General features: G+C 39.5%; 1 protein-coding gene across 2 annotated transcripts in view; it reads left to right on the top strand.

The window, feature by feature from the left end:
- The first annotated feature begins 5189 nt into the window (after positions 1-5189).
- The window catches only part of sptlc1 (serine palmitoyltransferase, long chain base subunit 1), a 61817-nt gene continuing 42681 nt past the window's right edge, over positions 5190-24325 (top strand). Inside the window, exons 1-7 of one of the 2 annotated variants that reach the window (XM_034192567.1) lie at positions 5190-5409; positions 10794-10901; positions 13191-13285; positions 16136-16229; positions 16363-16435; positions 18298-18430; positions 21432-21561. In XM_034192567.1, the coding sequence (XP_034048458.1) occupies positions 5299-5409; positions 10794-10901; positions 13191-13285; positions 16136-16229; positions 16363-16435; positions 18298-18430; positions 21432-21561 (744 nt within the window). In that variant the 5' untranslated portion in view covers positions 5190-5298. Of the gene's footprint in view, positions 5410-8935; positions 8942-10793; positions 10902-13190; positions 13286-16135; positions 16230-16362; positions 16436-18297; positions 18431-21431; positions 21562-24325 lie in introns of those variants that run through there. The other variant, XM_034192568.1, reaches the window with a different exon arrangement.

Raw genomic sequence — 24325 nt, 5'->3', positions numbered from 1 at the left:
AGGTGTGATCTAAGGTATACATGATTTAGACCTGGTTTGACTACGCATTAGATATTTGGTGTTTGCGTTAAGAAGAAAGAACGTAACAGTGGGGGGGGGGGGGGTCCTTCAATATGGCTAGTACCTAGGGCCCAGAATTTGGTGCTACGCCCCTGCATATCATGAATGCTTGGTCTTGTTGGATTTGTGAGAATCTACTGAATCTACTGGTACCTTGTTTCCCATGTAACAATAAGAAATATACTCAAAACCTGGATTAATCTTTTTAGTCACATAGCACTACTATTATTCTGGACACTACTGTGTGTGTGTGTATATATATATATATATATATATAATGGGTTCAAATTATGCTATAGTAATAATACCTTATATACAAGGTAGTAGAGATGAATAATTGACAGTTAATAAAGTTTGTTCATACAGATATTTGGTGCGTTGGGGTGTTTTTATGAGTGTTCTTGTTTTAACACCCCTACGTGTGGAACTACTGTACTACAACCACTGTGCCATTAATCTTTGTTTCACTAAAAGAACATTGTTTGAAATGTTGTAACTACATAGCCATCGACTTATAACCTGAACACAAACAGTAGCTCAGTGAATGTCTGTCAAAAACTCAACTAAAATGGTCGTATATGCAGCTAATTGACAGTGGTGGAAGATTTCCTAAAAGGTAAGTTTAACATTTTTCAACCTGGGCTCTATTTTTTAGAGGTTGTGGGGTTCAACTCTTCATTTTGCACAAAAATGAGCTGAGACTGTGAGCTAGTTCACACATAACCTGAGCTGCTTACTCCATATAAGAAACTCCATCCATATCCCGTAAGTTGGAGAGGAAATGGCGTCTCACTAATTTAGAAGATCTTCACTTAGCCTGGAAAAAGAGTCTGTTGCTCTATAAAAAAGCCCTCCGTAAAGCTAGGACATCTTACTACTCACTACTTACTAATCACTAATTGAAGAAAATAAGAACAACCCCAGGTTTCTTTTCAGCACTGTAGCCAGGCTGACAAAGAGTCAGAGCTCTATTGAGCCGAGTATTCCTTTAACTTTAACTAGTAATGACTTCATGACTTTCTTTGCTAATAAAAATTTTAACTTAGAGAAAAAATTACTCATAACCATCCCAAAGACGTATCGTTATCTTTGGCTGCTTTCAGTGATGCCGGTATTTGGTTAGACACTTTCTCTCCGATTGTTCTGTCTGATTTATTTTCATTAGTTACTTCCTCCAAACCAACATGTCTATTAGACCCCATTCCTACCAGGCTGCTCAAGGAAGCCCTACCATTAATTAATGCTTCGATCTTAAATATGATCAATCTATCTTTATTAGTTGGCTATGTACCACAGGCTTTTAAGGTGGCAGTAATTAAACCATTACTTAAAAAGCCATCACTTGATCCAGCTATCTTAGCTAATTATAGGCCAATCTCCAACCTTCCTTTTCTCTCAAAAATTCTTGAAAGGGTAGTTGTAAAACAGCCAACTGATCATCTGCAGAGGAATGGTCTATTTGAAGAGTTTCAGTCAGGTTTTAGAATTCATCATAGTACAGAAACAGCATTAGTGAAGGTTACAAATGATCTTCTTATGGCCTCAGACAGTGGACTCATCTCTGTGCTTGTTCTGTTAGACCTCAGTGCTGCTTTTGATACTGTTGACCATAAAATTTTATTTCAGAGATTAGAGCATGCCATAGGTATTAAAGGCACTGCACTGCAGTGGTTTGAATCATATTTATCTAATAGATTACAATTTGTTCATGTAAATGGGGAATCTTCTTCACAGACTAAGGTTAATTATGGAGTTCCACAAGGTTCTGTGCTAGGACCAATTTTATTCACTTTATACATGCTTCCCTTAGGCAGTATTATTAGACGGCATTGCTTAAATTTTCATTGTTACGCAGATGATACCCAGTTTTATCTATCCATGAAGCCAGAGGACACACACCAATTAGCTAAACTGCAGGATTGTCTTACAGACATGAAGACATGGATGACCTCTAATTTCCTGCTTTTAAACTCAGATAAAACTGAAGTTATTGTACTTGGCCCCACAAATCTTAGAAACATGGTGTCTAACCAGATCCTTACTCTGGATGGCATTACCCTGACCTCTAGTAATACTGTGAGAAATCTTGGAGTCATTTTTGATCAGGATATGTCATTCAATGCGCATATTAAACAAATATGTAGGACTGCTTTTTTGCATTTGCGCAATATCTCTAAAATTAGAAAGGTCTTGTCTCAGAGTGATGCTGAAAAACTAATTCATGCATTTATTTCCTCTAGGCTGGACTATTGTAATTCATTATTATCAGGTTGTCCTAAAAGTTCCCTGAAAAGCCTTCAGTTAATTCAAAATGCTGCAGCTAGAGTACTAACGGGGACTAGAAGGAGAGAGCATATCTCACCCATATTGGCCTCTCTTCATTGGCTTCCTGTTAATTCTAGAATAGAATTTAAAATTCTTCTTCTTACTTATAAGGTTTTAAATAATCAGGTCCCATCTTATCTTAGGGACCTCATAGTACCATATCACCCCAATAGAGCGCTTCGCTCTCAGACTGCAGGCTTACTTGTAGTTCCTAGGGTTTGTAAGAGTAGAATGGGAGGCAGAGCCTTCAGCTTTCAGGCTCCTCTCCTTTGGAAGCAGCTCCCAATTCAGATCAGGGAGACAGACACCCTCTCTACTTTTAAGATTAGGCTTAAAACTTTCCTTTTTGCTAAAGCTTATAGTTAGGGCTGGATCAGGTGACCCTGAACCATCCCTTAGTTATGCTGCTATAGACTTAGACTGCTGGGGGGTTCCCATGATGCACTGAGTGTTTCTTTCTCTTTTTGCTCTGTATGCACCACTCTGCATTTAATCATTAGTGATTGATCTCTGCTCCCCTCCACAGCATGTCTTTTTCCTGGTTCTCTCCCTCAGCCCCAACCAGTCCCAGCAGAAGACTGCCCCTCCCTGAGCCTGGTTCTGCTGGAGGTTTCTTCCTGTTAAAAGGGAGTTTTTCCTTCCCACTGTTGCCAAGTGCTTGCTCACAGGGGGTCGTTTTGACCGTTGGGGTTTTTCCGTAATTATTGTATGGCCTTGCCTTACAATATAAAGCGCCTTGGGGCAACTGTTTGTTGTGATTTGGCGCTATATAAATAAAATTGATTTGATATATGCTTGACATTCCTCACTGCACATAATTACAACATACTTCCTTCTAAAACTCATTGTTCTACATAATCCACTAAACACTGCCTCCAAATTGGGCGGCTGTTTAAAAATGCACATTTTACAACTCCCCCTCTGCCTGTCAGATGTTGTTACTGCTGCATCCATGTCACCACTGTTGCTCAGCTCCACCTCGACCCTAACATCCACCTCGGGGTTCTGACTGGGAAAATGTCTATCTATCTATCTTTATCTGTCTATCCATTTATCTGTCTGTGTATATCACTCCCCAATGTTGCAAGCAAGCATCTGCAGGAAGAGATGAGGTTTAGAGCCCACTCATGTTGCTTACTCCAATTAAGGGTCCGGGGTTGGAGTCTATTCTAGCAGTCGTAGGACATGAGGCAGGGTACACCCTGAACAGGATCCCAGACACACAGTCGTGCACACACCTATGGACAATTTAAAGTTTCCATTCCGTCTAACCTGCATGTCTTTTGGATGAGGGAGGAAGCCGGGGTACCTGGAGGGAACCCACGCAAACTCCACACAGAAGGCCCACAGGTGGGAATCGATCCCATGACCTTCTTGCTGTGAGGCAACAGCTAACCACTGTGCTGCTGGGTTTAGAGCCCAAACACCAAAATCAGTAATAAAGTTTCTTAAATGCTAGTTGTCTCACCGGTATGAATTTAATTGATGCAGTATTGATTTTGAATTAAAAAACCGTCACGGGCTGACTGGCTACACAATGTAATGGCACTGTACAAGCAGACCACTCCGTGTCACCACGGAACAGGAGAAGATGTCATTAGAAGTGTCTGGTAGCATGGAGAGAATCCATCCATCCATCTTCTACCGCTTAGTCCAATTAAGGGTCGCGGGGGGCTGGAGCCTATCCCAGCAGTCATAGGGCATGAGGCGGGGTACACCCAGGACAGGACGTCAGTCTGTCGCAGGGCCACAAATAGACAGACAAACAGACACACCCACACGCACACCTAAGGACAATTTTAAAGATTCCAATCCACCTAACCCGCATGTCTTTGGATGTGGGAGGAAACCGGATCACCCGGAGGAAACCCATGCAAACACGGGGAGAACATGCAAACTCCACACAGAAAGGCCACGGGAATTGAACCCATGACCTTCTCGCTGTGAGGCAACAGTGCTAACCACTAAGCCACCGTGCTGCCCTTGGAGAGAATCCTTCAGAGGGAAATATTCATATTTACTTCGCTAAATGTTAAATGTTTTTAAATGGCTGATTATAGAGTCATCTGCTTACCTTAGCGTCACTCTGCGGCGTTGTTCGACAATCAATAATTACAAGTTGACAGTCTGAGAGGCTCATTCAGGAAGATCAAACACTTGACCTCCATAGGCTCCTTCTGCGACCCCCTTCAGGTGAAATAATGTCGACGTTATTTCACGTGAAGAGGTGCTGCTCCAACAAGTGGCAGACAAACAAATTTTAGCCTATGTAATATCCTACAGATGTTATTTAAATGATTTTAGTCAACTAATTTAGTTGTATGGTAAATCTGGAGTGGTCAAAAAAGGAGTGACCATGGATGAAGTAAGCAAGTGAGGGAAGCCACCAAGACAACCATGGCCTCTCTGAAGAAGTTATAGGCTTCTGTGGCTGTGACTGCAGAAACTGTGCATAGGGCAACTTCTACCAATTGCATGATCAGTCACCAGTTTCATTAAAGGATGAGAGGAAAAGTATGTGATGCAAGGAGGTCATATTTATTTTAATAAAAAGATGTATTTTACTAAAAAATGTTTGTCACTTGTGCTGCTTTCTTCATTGTTTCCTCCGGAATAAATACTATGCTCTTAACAGTGCTCGGTTGTGCAAAATGTATACAATGTTCTCGTGTTTTTTTTTCCCTTCAGAAAATCTGAAAAAAAAAAAAACCCTACATAAATAGATTCATAATTGGGAAAACTTCACGTCACCACCAGCAGAGGGCGCGCGCGTCGCTGTACATCAATCACAGCCGAGGTGGTGGTGAAGCGTTGCATTGTGGGATTCCTAGCATATTTACTTCTTCCCCCTTCCGTTGTTGGGAGTTTTTCAGGGCACGTGGGAATTTGGCACTGAGCATTCTGACAAAGTAAATGGCTGAAGGTCCGCACAGCTCAGTGTTCACTAAAAAAGGAGTAAATTCAGAGCCGATGGCGTCCGGACAGCAGTGGGTGTTGGTGGAGATGGTGCAAGCTTTCTACGAGGTAACTCTTCGTTTTTCCTCTCTCTCTCTCTCTCTGTACCTCATATTATAAAGATTTTACGCACAAGTTAAGCTACATGTGTGAATTTTACGCACAAGTTAAGCTACATGTGTGAATTTTACGCACAAGTTAAGCTACATGTGTGAATTTTTACTTTTGTCCGTTGTTGTTACAAGTAAACTTAAGAGATAGGAAGCGACCGTCGCCTAAAATATGATTGACGGATCATCCAGCCAATTGGCACCCGTGTATCAGCACTTTCAGCGTAACTCTTCACGTACGGACCAATCAGAGTGAAGAACAAAATAACCTGAAGTAACATGGAAGTCATCTGCAGTTTTCAAAAGCATAATAATTATAACGGTATCTAAGATTAATTCCATATTACCCTTATTTACGTCATTAAATTGGGCTTATTGTCAGGACTGCTGCAGAGTAAATATTAGATTCTTTGTTGTGATCCATCATTAAATGAGCCATATGTTTAATAAATGCACCATTTTCTTTTTTGTGAACTTTGATGAGTTTGGAAAGATGAAAAATGTGTAGGGCTGTAGATTTCTTAAGCAGGTTTGGATACGCCTGGTTTCTCAGCAGATAGTATTGCTGATTAAGTTTCCCACCACCCTAAGGGTTTGATTTCACCAAAATGTTTGGTGACTTTCACAGACGGACTGTGTGGTCTTCCAGGGATCCATAATGCAACATGAGTGTTATGGCCTCATTGATGGCTGAGTTATCATCTCTGTGTGCGTGCGTATGAGTTTGATCACGTTGAAATCGGAGAGAGCTGACATTTGCCGTTTGGTATGCTTATGTATTTTAGGTCAAGGATGAACACTGTGAAAATGGAAAGTTGATAGGACAAATATTTTTGGAGTAATAAGTAATTTTCGCTAACCAATAATCCATGGACGTTGTGCTGCAATGCACCTTGGGAATTAGGGGTTTTAAATGTTATTGTGGTTAATGTTAGTTTAACAGTGTTGTTTGTGTTATTGATTTATTGTGTTTTTGTGGTTCACCTGGTTTAGTCAGTTTAGATAAGTGTTATGTTGGTACTATGAGTGAAATGTGTAGTGTTTTTAATGTCTTCTGCCATCCTCTGTCAAATTAAAAGCACCTGCTTAGCAGAATGCAGAAAAGACAAACAGCTGTGCATGCGTATGTGCCATTTTAACTAGGGATGCACTGATCCCGTATTCATTTACACGTACTTGTAATCAGAAAATATCTCCGATACTCCATGACCCGATACCCATTTACAGCAGTGTGATGTCAACCTCTCAATGTGTGATTTTCACGCTGTGTAATTTCCAAATTATAAGACGTTACTTTTTTCATATGTCTTGAACACTGTGGCTTAAACAGTGATGCAGCTAATTTCTGGATTTTTACAGGCTTTCATGTAATTTAGTCATAAATCGAAATACGTCCATCAATGTTGTCCATCATGCTCTCCACGTTATGGCTGCGGCTGAAAGCCGCTGTCCGTCATGTGAAGTAAAGTCACACACAGTAAATAAAAAGTCTTGCGTGTTCGTTTCAGTGATCGTCATCATACGATCCTGAAGAAAAATAATCCACACAAAGCCTCCTGAGTTTGGAAAACAACATCTGAAAATACTTTAATATCTCATGTGGCTGAAAAAAAAAAGTTCCTCCGTGATTTCGGCACTTTGTGCCAGTTCCTTAGTCAGAACTCGGATCAGGGTTTCCATCAGGTTGGTGAGTTTCAGCCCTTGGTGTGGGTGTTCAGGCTGATGGGAGACCGGCTCAGTCCGCTACAGGTGTCATCCATTTGTGGAATGTCTGTGGCGTTGTGCTCTGACCCTCCGCTTGCCTTCACAAGCTGCAATTTGGGCAAGAAGTTGAGTCACTGCGCACCTCATTCATTAACAGCTCAGTTACCACAGGCAACGGGCTATTCTGTCTGAACGCAAGAAAATTATCCCATGATTCACAAAGAAAAAATAAAATAATGTTAAAATTAGTCAGTTTTGCCTCTCTGTTTGTGTGTTGCAGAGATGCTGTTTGTGTGTGTGTGCGCGCGTGCGCACGCGTGCACATGTGTTCCTCCAATGTGTTCCACCTTGGGGGAAAAACATTTACGTTCTTCTGTATTTGTGCATGTTACTGGGATGTATTTAATTAAAAGTTTAAAAAAATTGTGTGGAGAGTGAAAGGCTGTTTAGCTCAGTGTCACACATTGTAGATAAAAACAGAAACGGGCTCACAGCTGATAACACAGAGAAGCTCTTTTCATCAAAATGAATCTGTCCCTCACGTTTTCAAAAAAGGCTTTTAGTTCTCACAGACATAAAATTATTGAAGGACAGTTTCAGTTCTGTTCCTGGTGTGGTATATTTTGTAGTGCTGAAGTCCATAGGTTACATTTCAGTGAGATGTCTGGCAGTGTCATGTTTGTTAAGAAACACACATTTACTATTAAAGGACAATTTGTTGTAGTCAAAAAGTGAAGAAACATGATTTAAGTGAAATGTTTGTAAATCAAAACAAAGCTAATGATATTGGGAGCAGTTACAGTCAAAACATAAAAATAATTGTGTGTATAAGACAACAAGAACTTAAACAATTTATAAATACATTAAGACAGTAAACTAACATTAAAAATAATGTCATTAACAGGAAGTAAAAGGTTTGAATTGTTCTTCTAAAAACTAGGTGAGCCTAGCCACGAGACACAATTTGCCAGAAGGTACATCTGAGATGCAAGCCTGGATGTAATGTTTTGGTGAAAGAAAACCCTCCTCTGTGCCACTTCGTCATGAAGCTGTATAACTGTGGATACAAAATACAAAACATGCACTATGTACAATTTCTCCAATCACAGCCACAGAAGCCTGTAACTTCTTCTGGGTTGTCTTGGTGGCTTTCCTCACAGTTCTCCTTCTTGCACAGTCACTCAGTTTTTGAGAACTGTCCACAGATTTACCAGAGAGTGCCATACTGTTTGTATTTCTTCATACCTGATGTAAATAAAGTTCAAGACATATTCAGTGACTTGGAAATGTTCTTGTTTCCATCCCCTGACTTGTTGGAAGAAAACAATTAAACTGATTATTTACAGTAGAGCCTGACCGATACAGATTTTTTTTGAGCCCGATAACAATATTTGGATGAAAAAATGCAGATAATCGATAAATCGTCTGATTTGCCGATAGCCGATAAATCAGCCGATATTATTATTATTTTTTTAAATGAATAAAATGTTCTTTTTTTGGACCCTTAACAAAAAAGGCATGAGCTAAAAGCTGAAGCTTTGTCCTCATATTGATTAACTTTATAACAGAGAAGAATTTTCAAGTTCAAAAAAATGCAAAAATGCAATTGGAGCACTTAGGGGGCTATTCAAACGGGCCAACTAGTAAGATATCACTCCTGAAAACGATCTCTGCCATATCACGTGAGGTAAATCTGCCCTACGATTGGATTTTGAAAAACCATGTGGCAGAGAACCAATTCCAATTGGACACTCACATTGCGCACGTCATCACACATCTTCTATGAGGTGTACCACGATGGCCGACGTTGGATAGAAAGTCCAGAGTTAACTTTTCAGCAAAAAAAAAGTACATTTCTATCTCATGCCATTAAAAAGTTATTTACAATTCAGTAAAGCTTGGTCCCAGCCATTGTATACGGCAGCATCGGCCCCAGAGGGTTAATGGCGAATGGCAGTAAGTCCCAGAACCCTTCCGGACGACCAGTAAATCTGAATGTTTCAACCTCTTAGCAGTATACGAAAGTTTTTCATGCTAGAAATAAGGTCTACACAACGTGGGCTTAATAAAAAGCATGACCGACGCAATGAAGCACATTTGACACATTACTACGTAAACTGAGTTAATCAAACTGAGTTGAACTGAAATGGGAGTAATGTGGGGTGAATATAATCACAAAGTTATTACAAACAACTTCCTTATAAACTTACTTGTATGCTTTTGTCAGCCGATCAGTGCAGTGTGACGGTGAATTACGGGGGCCGGTGATGAACACATTTAAGCAGGGATATAAGCAGCTCTCAGTTGAATGGAGTCAGAGCTCCATCTACTGGACAAACAGTGCAAAGACATTTTACATTGCAGACACAAACATTATTTCAGTAACTGTTCTGTTTATGAGAAATTATCGGCGTTCTGTTAGCAAAATTTCGGCCAATAGTGAGTACTTTGAGAAGGGCTTATATCGGCCGGGCTCTAATTTACAGGTATTATACCAAAGGGGCTGATTACTTATGCAACCCATCATCTTGGTTTTTATATTTTTAATTCATTTATATCAAGTTGTAGAGATTTACTTTCACTTTGACTCTAAGGAAGATCATTTTAGAAATTTTTATATTGAAAAGCCTGATTTACTTTTTATGAACAAATTAAAATGTGTGAAATACCAAGGGGCTGAATACTATATATATATATATATATATATATATATATATATATATATATATATATATATATATATAAGAGAGAGAGACAGCTATTGTATTGGTTGAATTATTTGCTGAACTTCTTGCATTGCAAATTTCTGGAGGGACTGAGTTACATTAACCTACTACATTATCCTTTGACATGCACAATGTGACAATGCGCTGGACCATAGAACTAAATGAGACATTGCAATGATGGGCGCGAGGGAGGCAAACAAGATGCTCAGCAAACATTAAGAAATAGTATCACCCAATTTTGAACTTTCTGAATTGGTGTTATAGGATCAGTCCAGCTATTAATGTGGGAAATGTATTGCAGTATTTACAGTTATCAGTAAGAAGGATATACAAGAGTTTTGAACCTTCCAAACTGTTGTTTTTATCTCTTTTGAGGAAACCCAGTCTTAGGGGGAGCGGGTTACTTCAAACCATGCAGGCAGATGAGGTCAGAATTCGCTGTGGTCACATGGACTAAAATGATTTGATTTGTTAAATGAACTGTCTCAAACACAGAGTGATTTTACAACCGTCATACTGACCCAAGCAATTTCTGATCAACTAAGTGAAGGATGAATTTTTGTTTTTATTTTTTAAGAAGGGTGTTAATTCTAAATGTGGAACGGGGAAAAATTGTGTATTTTACTATATTTCTCTCCTACATTACATGTATGCTTTTTTTTTTTTCCTATTACTACTTCTTGATGTGTTTTAAAAGAGAAAATCAGGAAGGCATCATATTTTACTGGAAAGTTTTTCTGCTTGATAAATGCTGAAAAAATTTGGGGGTTTTGTTGTTGGATGACGTGTCTTCTGCTCATTAACAAATCAGTTCCTCATAGTTTGAAGCAGTAATTGATTTGATGCACATGAGATAAGACGTTTCTCTTTTACCAAACTGCCAACAAACTAATCATATCTTTGTCTTTCTCAGGCTCCTGCTTATCACTTGATTTTGGAAGGAATTCTCATATTATGGATCATCAGACTTCTGTTCTCAAAAACCTATAAACTGCATGAGACCTATAAACTAACGGAGAAGGTAAACTGCAGAGACAAGCAACAAAACACACGGTATAGAGAATATTGCTTCTGTGCACATTTATTTAACTCTCATATAAGCAAGTTTAATGTAGCCAGGATTCAGGATTAGTTGAATGAATACTAATCAGGTGGCAATGACATTGTTTCCTTGTACATTTTGAAAATATTGGCATTATTTTGTGGATTATATGATTTTCTGCTGGAGAATATAACCAATGTTAAATCACCACTGTTGGGTGATGAACAGTGAATGTCGTCGCTGCTGGACAGGCCTCAACCAGCCGTGCACTCACATTTTTTATCAGTTGCTCCCAAACTTTTTCTGCAAGGCCCCCCTTTTGTAGATAAGAATATTTTTGACACTCATGTACAAATCTTTTCTTTCCATAGGACGCTAGATATTATTTTAAATATTGTTATTAATAGAAAATTACAACTTCTTAGTGAACAAAACCAAATAAACAGTGACAAATCACCTTGACAGTGAAATTAAGTCACATTCATTGTGTATGAGGGGCGATTGAGAAGTTTTGAGCCTGACCCAGAAAAAGTAGGGCGTGACTCTCCATCTTTAACATTTTGAGAAATCAATAGTTCTCAACATTACACCCAGTGAGTCAAAATTTCACACATTCTTGAGAAATATTGGTTAAAATCGTATTTTAACTGTCATGGTTGCTTGGTGTAATCATCAAAAGCAATGCATCCGTCACGTACTGTGCATCAGGAAAGTACTCACAGCGCTTCACTTTTTACACATTTTATGTTACTGCGTTATTCCAAAATGGAGTAAATTCATTTTTTTCCCTCAAAATTCTACTCAGCACCCCACAGTGACTACAGGAAAATATATTTATTTATTCTAATTTATTAAAAATAAAAAGAAATTAAAATAAAAGAAATCACATGTATTCACACCCTTTGCTCAATACTTTTTTGATGCACCTTTAGCAGCAATTACAGCCTCAAGTCTTCTTGAATATGATGCCACAACCTTGGTGCACCTGTCTTTGGGCAGTTTTGTCCATTCCTCTTTGCAGCACCTCTCAAGCTCCATCAGGTTGGATGGGGGGTGTCAGTGCACAGCCATTTTCAGATCTCTCCAGAGATGTTCAATCTGATTCAGGTCTGGGCTCTGGCTGGGCCACTCAAGGACATTCACAGAGTTGTCCTGAAGCCACTCCTTTGATATCTTGGCTGTATGCTTAGGGTCATTGTCCTGCTGAAAGATGAACCGTCGCCGCAGTCTGAGGTCAAGAGCGCTCTGGAGCGGGTTTTTTATCCAGGATGTCTCTGTACATTGCTGCATTCATCTTTCCCTCAATCCTGACTCGTCTCCCAGTTCCTGCTGCTGAAAAACATCCCCACAGCATGATGCTGCCACCACCATGCTTCACTGTGGAGATGGTGCCTGGTTTCCTCCAAACTTGACACCTGGCATTCACATCAGAGAGTCCAATCTTTGTCTCATCAGACCAGAGAATTTTGTTTCTCATGATCTGAGAGTCCTTCAGGTGACTTTTGACAAACTCCAGGTGGGCTGCCATGTGCCTTTTACTAAGGAGTGGCTTCTGTCTGGTTACTCTACCCTGCAGGCCTGATTGGTGGATTGATGCAGAGATGGTTGTCCTTCTAGAAGGTTCTGCTGTCTCCACAGAGGAGTGCTGGAACTCTGACAGGGTGACCATCAGGTTCTTGGTCACCACCCTGACTAAGGCCCTTCTCCCCCGATTGCTCAGTTTAGACAGGTGGCCAGCTCTAGGAAGAGTCCTGGTGGATCCAAACTTCTACCATTTACAGATGATGGAGGCCTCTGTGCTCATTGGGACCTTCAAAACAGCAGAAATGTTTCTGTACCCTTCCCTAGATTTCTGCCTCGAGACAATCCTGTCTCGGAGGTTTGACTTCATACTTGGTTTGTGCTCTGGCATGCACTGTCAACTGTGGGACCTTATATGTAGAAGGTGCGTGTCTTTCCAAATCAGGTCCGATCAACTGAATTTACCCCAGGTGGATTCCAATGAAGCTGTAGAAACATCTCAAGGATGATCTGTGAAAACAGGATGTACCCGAGCTCAGTTTGAGCTTCATGGCAAAGACTGTGTATGTGTGATTCCTTAGGGGTTTTTTTTTTTTAAACTAAATTTGCAAAAATCGTAAAAAAAAAATAGGACCTTTGTGACAAACCTAATTCATTTGCTTTGCCACGCCCTGCCTGCAATACCTACTGACGTTTTGTATCAGCGGAGTGGGGGACACACCTACCTTATGTGTTTCTATTTTGCAGGAAAAGGAGGACCTGATTGAGGAGTGGCAGCCGGAGCCCCTTGTTCCTTCCGTATCCAAAGACCATCCTTCCCTCAACTATGATGTTGTCACAGGGTAAAGCGGACATCGTTTCCCTCTAATATTGTCACAGGTGCTTTGACTGTCACAAAAAAATTATTAAAAATTTAAAAAATTATTTGCACATGGATGTCCTGCCAGTCCAAATTTTAAATTTCAGAACAGCATCTTACGTGTAGTGACATTACTGAGCATTTTAGTGAGGTAGCTTGTGATGGTTCAGCTAATTTAGAAATTATATATACTTTTTTCTACATCATTGCATCATGTTTTCTCTTCACATTTTGTCTGTAAAATAATATCTGCAGCATAATTTTAACTGTCAGATAAAGATGTAGCATCTGAAATTTAATGCAGAAGTGGCAAAAAATAAAAACTCAGTTGTATTCTGTGGCGTATTTGAGTAAATGCAGAGTTAATTTCTTCACTAGCTGCAGTTACCACATTTTATAAGATAAATACAGCTGCAGTACTGTGCAAACTTATTTTTAATTATAATGAAAAGTTTATAAATAACTGAAATGTGTCACCACTTAATCCCTTTTAATTCAGATGATTCTATCATTATATGATATATGAAATTAACTAACAGTCGGCCGGGGGGGTCTTTTTGTGAGCTCACTCATGGATGTCTACATTATTGGGCGTTGATAAGTACCTGGATATCTGTTTTTTCATGTTTGACAATGCATTGTTGTGGCTCATTTTTCTTTTGTTGTTATTGGTAGTGTGGCCAAAGCAGAAGGTCACCCCTCTGAGTCAGGTCTGCTTGAGGTTGCTTCCTACAAACCAAAATCACAGAGGGAGTTTGTCCTTACTACTGTTGCCTATGCCCTTGCTCTGGGGGGTTGGTAGGGTTAGACTTTACCCCTGTGAAGCGCCTTGGGATGACTTATGTTGTGATTTTGCACTATATAAATAAATGGAATTATTATTCTCACCTGTCAGCCTTTAAGAACTGCCGGTTATCAGTTGTTGTACAGTAAAACTCACATTTAATGGATTCAGGTGGACCAGTGAATTTTGTCTTATAATCAAAATTCGTTCTAGTTATAAAATGGACAAAAAATACATTATAGAAGTACATTACAAGTGGACAGAATCCATTATATGCATGTAACAGATTAGTTACAGTCAGGAGGCATTGAACAATCTATTGGGAATCCCCAGCACCAATTAGACTTGGGTATTTCCTTGATTAAAAGCCTGACCTTGAATCTAAACCTGCCTCATTTAATGACCGGGTCAAAGCTTCATCTGATAAGCCATCGGATATGATGTGCATTAAAAAAGGATTCTATTTAGTTGTCACTCTATTCTATGTCTGCTGCGGAGTGGTACCTTAAAATCCTAAAGCCTGACTTATGCTTCTCCAGATCCGTAACTCTATGGCCATGCAATAACGTTTCTGACTCCATGTTGTGAAGTTGGTCATATATGTGGACTTTTCTGCCAAACGTATTTGATCCATGACCAAAATTGGCAGGCACACTGCAAACTAAAATATGATGGGAGAGGAAGGAGTGAAAACGTAAAAGTGACAAATCACAACCTTTTGCTATCTCAGTTATTTAGCAGGTGCACGTGAGGTTATGGAGAGGGTTCGCAGCCATGCAGAGCGCTCTGATCTAAAGTGGTTTGGTTTGTCACACTCTGGGATATGTGTGAAACTTAACACCATATTACAGTGCAGGCAACAAGCAGCATTTTCTTAATTAAATCAAATCAATTTTATTTATATAGCGCCAAATCACAACAAACAGTTGCCCCAAGGCGCTACCAGCCTTGCCTTGTTTAGCTCCTGTGTCTGAGCGTGGATTAAAAAAAAATAAACCGCCGGTCTTTTAATCATGGAAATACAGTACCGCTGAACTTCATTTCATACCTCTGTTACTGGACATGTTCGAGTTGCTCTATCCAGTACATGCAAGGGGTTTTTAATAGAAATACCTTATGATGGGGCGGGATGTTTTGTCCGATGTGAGCAAAAATGCATTCTACAAAATCCGGTATATATGGTGTTTATTATATGGAAAACCACTCAAAAGCATTGGGACTTTTACTTTTGTCTGAGTGTGAATATCCAGTTTATACGATGATGGTTTAGGTGAGTTTTACTGTATTTCACTCTTTCTGTTCTGTTCCTGTGAGCCACACCAGAGGTTTTGTAGCAGATTGAAACACTGCCAACATCACTTTCAAGCAAACTTTGATTCATATTTCTTCAACCAGCAAAATGAAACGCAGTTGACAGTTTGGCCCCGCACTCCACTAGTGTTTATGAAATTTAGGCAATGTCAGTCAACTTACAGCATTTCAAGTTCAGATATTTGACTTGCCTGAATTTGTGTAACAATGAAATCAAATGGAACATTTGCTAGTTGTTTAAGTTCAAGCACCTTTTGATGCTCTGAAAATTAATGCCATAATAAAATGTAATGATAACTGACTCAAAATTAGGATGGTACACTCAAATTTGTTGCCTTATTTAACTTTCCCTTCAGTCCTGAATAAAGCCAATTTTTAAGAGTTGTGTACTAATGAGTTTGTTCTAAATCATGTCTAATTATGATTTTAATGTAACAAAACTACATAATTCTCCCACATCATTAAAACATAGCATTAACAAAGTCTCAGTATTATACACTAAAATAATGAAATGCCAAAAACTGATCTGCCCGCCCCTCATTGATTGTCTATATGATGTCAAACTTGACAAATCCATTGGAATAATTGACATCCATTTTGAATGTGGCTGGTAATTGGAATAAAATACAAAATCACTGGGAGTATGACAGTAAATGGCCAATTCTCTGGTGATCTGCATTTGATGTTGAGGCTGTTATGCTTTGAGGTGAGCAAATAAATTGGTTTTGTCTGTTACAGACCTCCGAGCCACAAAATCATAATCAATGGAAAGGAGTGCATTAATTTTGCCTCATTTAACTTCCTGGGTCTGCTTGATAACGACCGGGTTAAGGTTGGTATTTTGAACACATCAGTGTGTTTCCTTTTGTTTTAATAGATTGAGTTTTGTTCTGTTTTAATGTTTCCAGTAAGCACAAAAGGACAGTTGTCATATAACTGTTAACAACATTCTCTCTTCAATGCAGCAAAAGGCTTTATCATCTCTGAAAAAATATGGTGTTGGTACATGTGGCCCAAGGGGATTCTATGGAACATTTGGTAAGTAAAATTTTTTTTTTTTGTTTCTAGCACATCATATCCAGTCAGCAAAAAGCACTGCGGAGGTCACACTGCACATAGATTTCTGTACATGTGCCCATCAGTCATGTTTGACAGTTGTTGTAGTCATAATTTACTGTGTTTTCTGGAGTCTAAGACTGGTCTGTGAAATCCAGAAACTTCATAGGGATCCCACAATTTCTCAGGATGCTCCAGAGAGCAGTACAAGCAACTGAATCAAATGCTTTGCAAAAATGAAAGTAGGCTGCAAAGAAGCACTGTTGATATTTACACGAGTACTCGGAGGGCTAGAATGTAGTCAACAGTTGACTTCTTGGGTGTGAAGCCAGACTGTTCCCGTCACTGAGCAGCAAGCAAACTGCACACTATGAAGAATAATCCTTGCAAGCACCTTCCCCACCACAGAGAGCAGTGTGATACCCCAAGAGTTGTTAATCCATACAGTCACCCTTTCCAGATTGGGACAAAAAGTCTTTTCTTCCAATATGTAGGGATGATACCTGTCTCCCTCATTTAAACAAAGATTGTTTATAATGCCAGGAGAACAGCGTCTCCACCTGCCTGGAGAAGCTCAGCTCCAATGCTGCAGATCCCTTTCATAGCCTTTGAGATCTCACAAAAGTTTGGTGGTTCACAATTGGCTGGAGAATCGGCTCAAAGAACCCTGGTGCCAGAAGGATCACCCTTGTGTAACTGTTTAAAGTAGGTGGCCCACCGTGACAGTACAGAAGAGGGATCTGTCAGGACTGAACCATCCTCAGCCATAACTGCAGTAGGAGGGGGTATAGGTTTCAAGGAAAAAATTGCTTTGATTCCTCTGTAAGCAGGTTGAAGGTCACTAGACCACAGACGGCGTGTCCCTGATCACAGATTCTCAGGCCCATCACAGCCCGCTTTTCTCAACTCCTTGTACAGTCTAAGATTTCAATCGAACCATGTGTTATGACTCCTGTGGATGATTTTAAGAATGTCCTTAGATGTTTACCACTTCCTCCTGTTTACACTAGAGGCTACAGTACACTCAACAATGTCAGACTCTGGTTGAGAATCACTTGAGGTCGGGATTACATTGATTGACATTTTTCACCATTAACTAACATGTGACTGACTAATTGAGAACTAATTGATTGATTAGTCCATTATAAAAAAGTCAGCACGATTTTTCTTGCATGGAGTTTTTCAACGGAATTTGGGTAATTTGCGGATGCTGAATCCAAATTTGGTGTTAGTTTTTGCCAATCATGCCACCTTTTTTAGATATGAAAACATATTTCTTGTATCAAGCATTGAAGCAAAAGCTGCAGTCTTGTGCACCTCTTCGGCACCATAAACAATATTACGGCTCTTGTTCACATTTTGCGAACCTGGTTTAAAAATGTACCCTAAAAAAATTACCCTAAATCAGGTCTTAAAGTCCATGCAAGAAAATTTTTTGGTTGTTGTTGACCAGTGTAATTAGATGCAACAGTACTGACAATGACACAAACAGTTAAGGTTTTATACAGATCCTTCAGAAATTTGCAATGCCAGAATTTCAACAAATAATTCAGCCAATATATGGATATATACTATCTCTGTATGTAGATATAGAGTGAGATATCAGTCTGTCTCTCTCTATATGTCCATGTATATTGGTTGAGTTCTTTGTTGAAATCCTGGTATTCCAAATTTCTGGAGGGTTTTTTTCTGTTCACCTTCAGCATTGTGAAGGTATTTTCTCTTATGGCCTTTTTTTTTTTTTTTTTTTTTTCTGCAATTATCCAACGTGAACACACTTAAATGTTACTGTGAAATCAGTTTTACTGGATTTGTCTGTTTATTTATTTATTTCATTTCTGCAGATGTTCATCTGGAGCTGGAGAGTCGTCTTTCCAAATTTATGAAAACTGAAGAGGCTATCATCTATTCCTATGGCTTTGCAACCATTGCCAGTGCCATACCTGCCTATTCCAAGAGGGGTGACATCGTTTTTGTGTAAGAACAGTCCATACAAACATGGTTATAGTACTACTGGACAGGGATGCAATCATCATTATTTTAAAGCAATTGAAATACCACATGATTGTTAAAAAGCAAGATGGATTTTAACATGAATATCCAGTCCAACTGATGAAACAGCACTCGCCTATTTGTAGTTTCTTTCGGCTGTCAACAATCTGCCTGTTTGTAATTTAGTAGAAAAGGCGGGGCTAATCGCGCACCTGGTATGATAGTAGACAGCAGGCGATCACATTCGACCTGTCTGTGAAAAGTGTTAAAGTGCAACACGAGTGTGGCGTCACCTAGCAACACACATGGGTGTAACTGTGCCGAACCCCCCACCACCACACACACCATGAATCCAACATTGTCGCTGTCGCTAACTCCGCTCTTTATAACAGGAATTAATTGTTATAATTGTGGTGTTTTATTAATTTTTCGTGCGTGACTGCACGTGACTGTTTGTGTGTGTGAACATGAGTGCGCATGAAACCGTTGCCATGGTTTGTGCACGCCTGTCCGACCGTGCGTCCCTCACAACAGCAGGTGGAATGTTTTGTGGTTCCCCATTTCATTTTTGGTTCACGGATTTTCTTCCAGCTTCTCTGAACATATTTATAAGACATTTCGCGGACGTTAGGATGGTGATGTCACAGGCTGGTAGCTACAACCCTTGGCAAAAATTATGGAATCACTGGCCTCGGAGGATGTTCATTCAGTTGTTTAATTTTGTAGAAAAAAAAGCAGATCACAGACATGACACAAAACTAAAGTCATTTCAAATGGCAACTTTCTGGCTTTAAGAAACACTATAAGAAATCAGGAAAAATAATTGTGGCAGTCAGTAATGGTTACTTTTTTAGACCAAGCAGAGGGGAAAAAAAATATGGAATCACTCAATTCTGAGGAAAAAATTATGGAATCATGAAAAACAAAAGAACGCTCCAACACATCACTAGTATTTTGTTGCACCACCTCTGGCTTTTATAACAGCTTGCAGTCTCTGAGGCATGGACTTAATGAGTGACAAACAGTACTCTTCATCAACCTGGCTCCAACTTTCTCTGATTGCTGTTGCCAGATCAGCTTTGCAGGTTGGAGCCTTGTCATGGACCATTTTCTTCAACTTCCAAAGATTTTCAATTGGATTAAGATCCGAACTATTTGCAGGCCATGACATTGACCCTATGTGTCTTTTTGCAAGAAATGTTTTCATAGTTTTTGCTCTATGGCAAGATGCATTATCATCTTGAAAAATGATTTCATCATCCCCAAACATCCTTTCAATTGATGGGATAAGAAAAGTGTCCAAAATATCAATGTAAACTTGTGCATTTATTGATGATGTAATGACAGCCATCTCCCCAGTGCCTTTACCTGACAAGCAGCCCCATATCATCGACTGTGGAAATTTACATGTTCTTTTCAGGCAGTCATCTTTATAAATCTCATTGGAACGGCACCAAACAAAAGTTCCAGCATCATCACCTTGCCCAATGCAGATTTGAGATTCATCACTGAATATGACTTTCATCCAGTCATCCACAGTCCACGATTGCTTTTCCTTAGCCCATTGTAACCTTGTTTTTTTCTGTTTAGGTGTTAATGATGGCTTTCGTTTAGTTTTTCTGTATGTAAATCCCATTTCCTTTAGGGGGTTTCTTACAGTTCGGTCACAGACGTTGACTCCAGTTTCCTCCCATCCGTTTCTCATTTGTTTTGTTGTGCATTTTCGATTTTTGAGACATATTGCTTTACGTTTTCTGTCTTGACGCTTTGATGTCTTCCTTGGTCTACCAGTATGTTTGCCTTTAACAACCTTCCCATGTTGTTTGTATTTGGTCCAGAGTTTAGACACAGCTGACTGTGAACAACCAACATCTTTTGCAACATTGCATGATGATTTACCCTCTTTTAAGAGTTTGATAATCCTCTCTTTTGTTTCAATTGACATGTCTCGTGTTGGAGCCATGATTCATGTCAGTCCACTTGGTGCAACAGCTCTCCAAGGTGTGATCACTCCTTTTTAGATGCAGACTAATGAGCAGATCTGATATGATGCAGGTGTTAGTTTTGGGGATGAAAATTTACAGGGTGATTCCATAATTTATTCCTCAGAATTGAGTGAGTCCATATTTTTTTCTCTCTGCTTGGTCTAAAAAAGTAACTGTTACTGACTGCCACAATTATTTTTCCTGATTTCTTATAGTGTTTCTTAAAGCCAGAAAGTTGCCATTTGAAATGACTTTAGTTTTGTTTCATGTCTGTGATCTGCTTTTTTTCTACAAAATTAAACAACTGAATGAACATCCTCCGAGGCCGGTGATTCCATAATTATTGCCAGGGGTTGTAGGTGCAAAACTCTGTTTCGTTTGTGTGTAAATATAACCTCTGTGTCATATATTATGTAAAGGCTATAGAGAAATAAACACTTCCAAAACTGAAAACACTGTTTTTGTAACCTGATAACATCTCTGCAGTCATTTACAAGATATTTTGTGGATGTTGGCGTGCATGCTAACTCAAAGCTACTTCCTATGGAGTTAAATTTGTCTCATTAATACCTGCAAGTGCACAGAGGCTGATCTATAAATATTCCTTGATTTGCACAATAGGATCTTAATAATTAAATGAACTGCAAAATATAAAGAACACAGTGCATTGCGTTATTTTTTTATTTGTGATGAAATCAGACATTTTACTGAAATATGTGGAGGTGGGAGCTCTCCAAAGAAATTAATGGTGGCCATGGAAGACATGCAATGAGAGAAGCCTGTATATGAATGGGTTTAACTCAGGTGCGCGTTAACCTTTTCCCAAAACTGTATTTGACCTCATTGGAGCTCTTAAATCTTCAAAGATTTTGGAAAAATTCAACACACAAGAATGCATGAACCACATGGATCCTCCTTCTGGTTATGGAATGATTCTGCTTTAGGATTTATGTTACACCGTTAAGTGACACTCTGGTTTCTCTCCTTGGTCGACTGCCCAGTGACGAAGCAGCCTGCTTCTCCATCCAGAAGGGCCTTCAGGCCTCCCGCAGCTTCATCAAATTCTTCAAACACAATGACATGGAGGATCTGGAGCGACTGCTCAAGGAGCAAGAACTGGAAGACCAAAAGGTAATGACAGTTTGTTTAAAACGTGTGTGCACGGCTTCTGAAACTTGACATTTGTGATCAAGCTCATAGAGTGGTTGCCTGTTTTAAGTGTATATTTGTGGTCGTAAATGTTTTGTCATGAAATGCCTGAATTAATGAGGTGTTAAGCCTCTGTACATGGAATTATCCAATCTAAACACAAGTCCAGTTATGTCCCCTTGAAGATGTTGGACCTCAATGATTTTCTGTCATCACATCTTCACATGTCAGTTTTGTGAAGTTTCACTGAAATCTGTCAAAGTTGTCACTCGTCATGACTGTGGCGTTATGATACGTGGACTTGAATAATTTCCATTATTCACTTCCTTTGTGAGCATTTTGAGGTGCAGGTGGTGTGTAATTTTCATGCATATTCCTCGAACAGATGCTTCCTTGTCTACTCTTAGTGTTTTCATGGTGCACCCCTCGTAAAACAGTGGGGAAAATACCTTTTTTTTTTTTTTTTTGTCTGAGCTCAGCTACCTTTGGGCTCAGGGTGGCACAGGGATGGTGCAGCAGACACTCCGTCCTCAATTCCTGATATTTTGCGTTATTCTTTCCATGTGTTGGCTATAAAGTGCCGACCCAACACCAGGCTGCCTCAAGCCAAATGCAAGGCAGCAGAGGCTGTCGGCTTTTAACAACATGACCCCCCCCAATCAACTGAACACTGCACTCTTTTGATTTTTCTGCAGTGGAGTTGAAATGAAGCAATCAAGATGTGCTTGTAGTGTGGATTGTTTTTACGTCAAGAAGTTGAACAAAAAAATATTGCATTAACTGTTTAGAAATTTCAGCCGTCTGCTTTGGGTACTGGACAACTAATGGGTCAGACTAGATATGAGGTATAGTTTTCATACAGATCTGCATTTTTACAGCCAGTTTATTCTGGGGATCGATATCTGGACATTTCCAGGATGCTAAATATGTCTTACACTTCATTTTCATCAGTGGTCATACAAGCAAGCGCATGACATCTCGGCTCATGTCTCCTATGTGTCTTTTGGCAAACTGGAAAATTTCATGTCTTCTTTTTAAGGAACTTCTTCGCTGTTCCACTCCACGATAACATTGTATAGCTGGTGATGTAAGAGACAAAAGTTGCATGATGCACAGTTTCTCCCACCACAGCCACAGAAGCCTAAAACTTGTTGTCCTGGGTGTCTTGGTGGCTTCCCTCACTAGTCCCCTTCTCACAAAGGCACTCAGTTTTTGAGAACTGTGTACTCCAGACAGATTTGCTGTACCATACCATACTGTTTGATTTTGGTAACTGAATTCCATTCAGTGTTTTGGGAATGTTCTTGGATCCATTCCTTGACTTGTATAAAGAAATCTGGCTGGAAATATGATTTGTATGAAAGATAATCCTTACATTGTTTTGTCCAGTCCCCTCTACTCAGAAAATGGAGAAACTATGTATAAAAATTACTGTAGTTTGTAGATTAATGTGATATGTTTTTGTTAAACACCTTGAATTAAAGGTGAAAGGTGACACTACAAGCATGTCTTTTTTTTTTTCTTTTTTTTTTGGTAATTCAGTTTTTATTGCTTTATGAACTTTGAAACAGTGAAACAACACAACCAGCACATACAACACTTGGGACAAGAACAAGCCCACTACAACAAATTAACAACAAGAAAGAAAGAAGAAGGGAAAAAAGGGTGGTGGGTGGTGGGAGAGACATACTCCACGAGTCCCAGATTAATGTTTTCCAGTTCCTCTGCTCTGCTCCCACAGTCACCACCCTCCTACACTTCACAGCCAAGACCTTTTACAGTCTGAATGTTTCATCATTCACATGAAAATCACTCTAGTATATTTCACTCATCACCCATTTTGTAAGTGATTCAAGTAGGGGCCCCATAATTTCAAAAACACGTCCTCTTGATCATTCAGCCTAAACATCAACTGTTCATAGTTGGCCATTTTGGTCATTTCCTCTAACCATTCATTGATTGGAATAACATTTTTTGATTTCCAGTGTCTGAGAATGATCCTGCACCCCGTTGCGAGGGCCAACTTGCACAGGGTCTGCTGACAGGATAGCCTCATTAGGTTAGCTCGGGGCTCTGAGATATATCTATCTCAAGAATTTTGTTGATAAATAATATCTTTTTCCAAAGGTTCTGTGTCATTTCATACTCATACAGCTTGTGTACAAGTGTTTCCTCACACCTCTCACATCTCCAGCATAACTCCGAATCACAGAGTTTTAGCCTTGCCATCTTACTGGGGGTCCAATACATTCTGTGTATGATTTTGTACATAATTAAGCGAATCTGTGTCTCTCTTGATATCTTATGCCAAGATCTAGTAATTTCTTCCCACTTCTCCATAGCAATCTCACCCCCTAGATCTATCTCCCATGCTCCATTAAGAGCCTCAAGTTTAGGTGGGTGAGATTTTCTCATAAAACTATAATATTGAGATACGCCACCTTTAACCCTCTGGGGCTGACGCCGTCGTATACGATGGCTAAGGCCAACCTTTACTAAATTATAAATAACTTTTGAATATGAGATAGAAACTTACTTTTTTTTTTTTTTTTTGCTGAAAAATTAACTCCGCGGACTTTCAAGCCAGCCATCGGCCATCTTTGTACTCCTCGTAGAAGCTGTGTGATGATGTGCGCAGTGTGAGTGTCCAGTCGGAATTGGTTCACTGTCACATGGTTTTCCAAAATCCAGTCGTAGGGCAGATTTACCTCACGTGAAAAGCCAAAGATCGTTTTCAGGAGTGATG

Source organism: Thalassophryne amazonica, chromosome 17, assembly GCF_902500255.1.
Source record: "Thalassophryne amazonica chromosome 17, fThaAma1.1, whole genome shotgun sequence".
NCBI lineage: Eukaryota > Metazoa > Chordata > Actinopteri > Batrachoidiformes > Batrachoididae > Thalassophryne > Thalassophryne amazonica.
The sequence above is the reverse complement of the archived record's forward strand: the minus strand, read 5'-3'. Positions and strand labels throughout refer to the sequence as shown.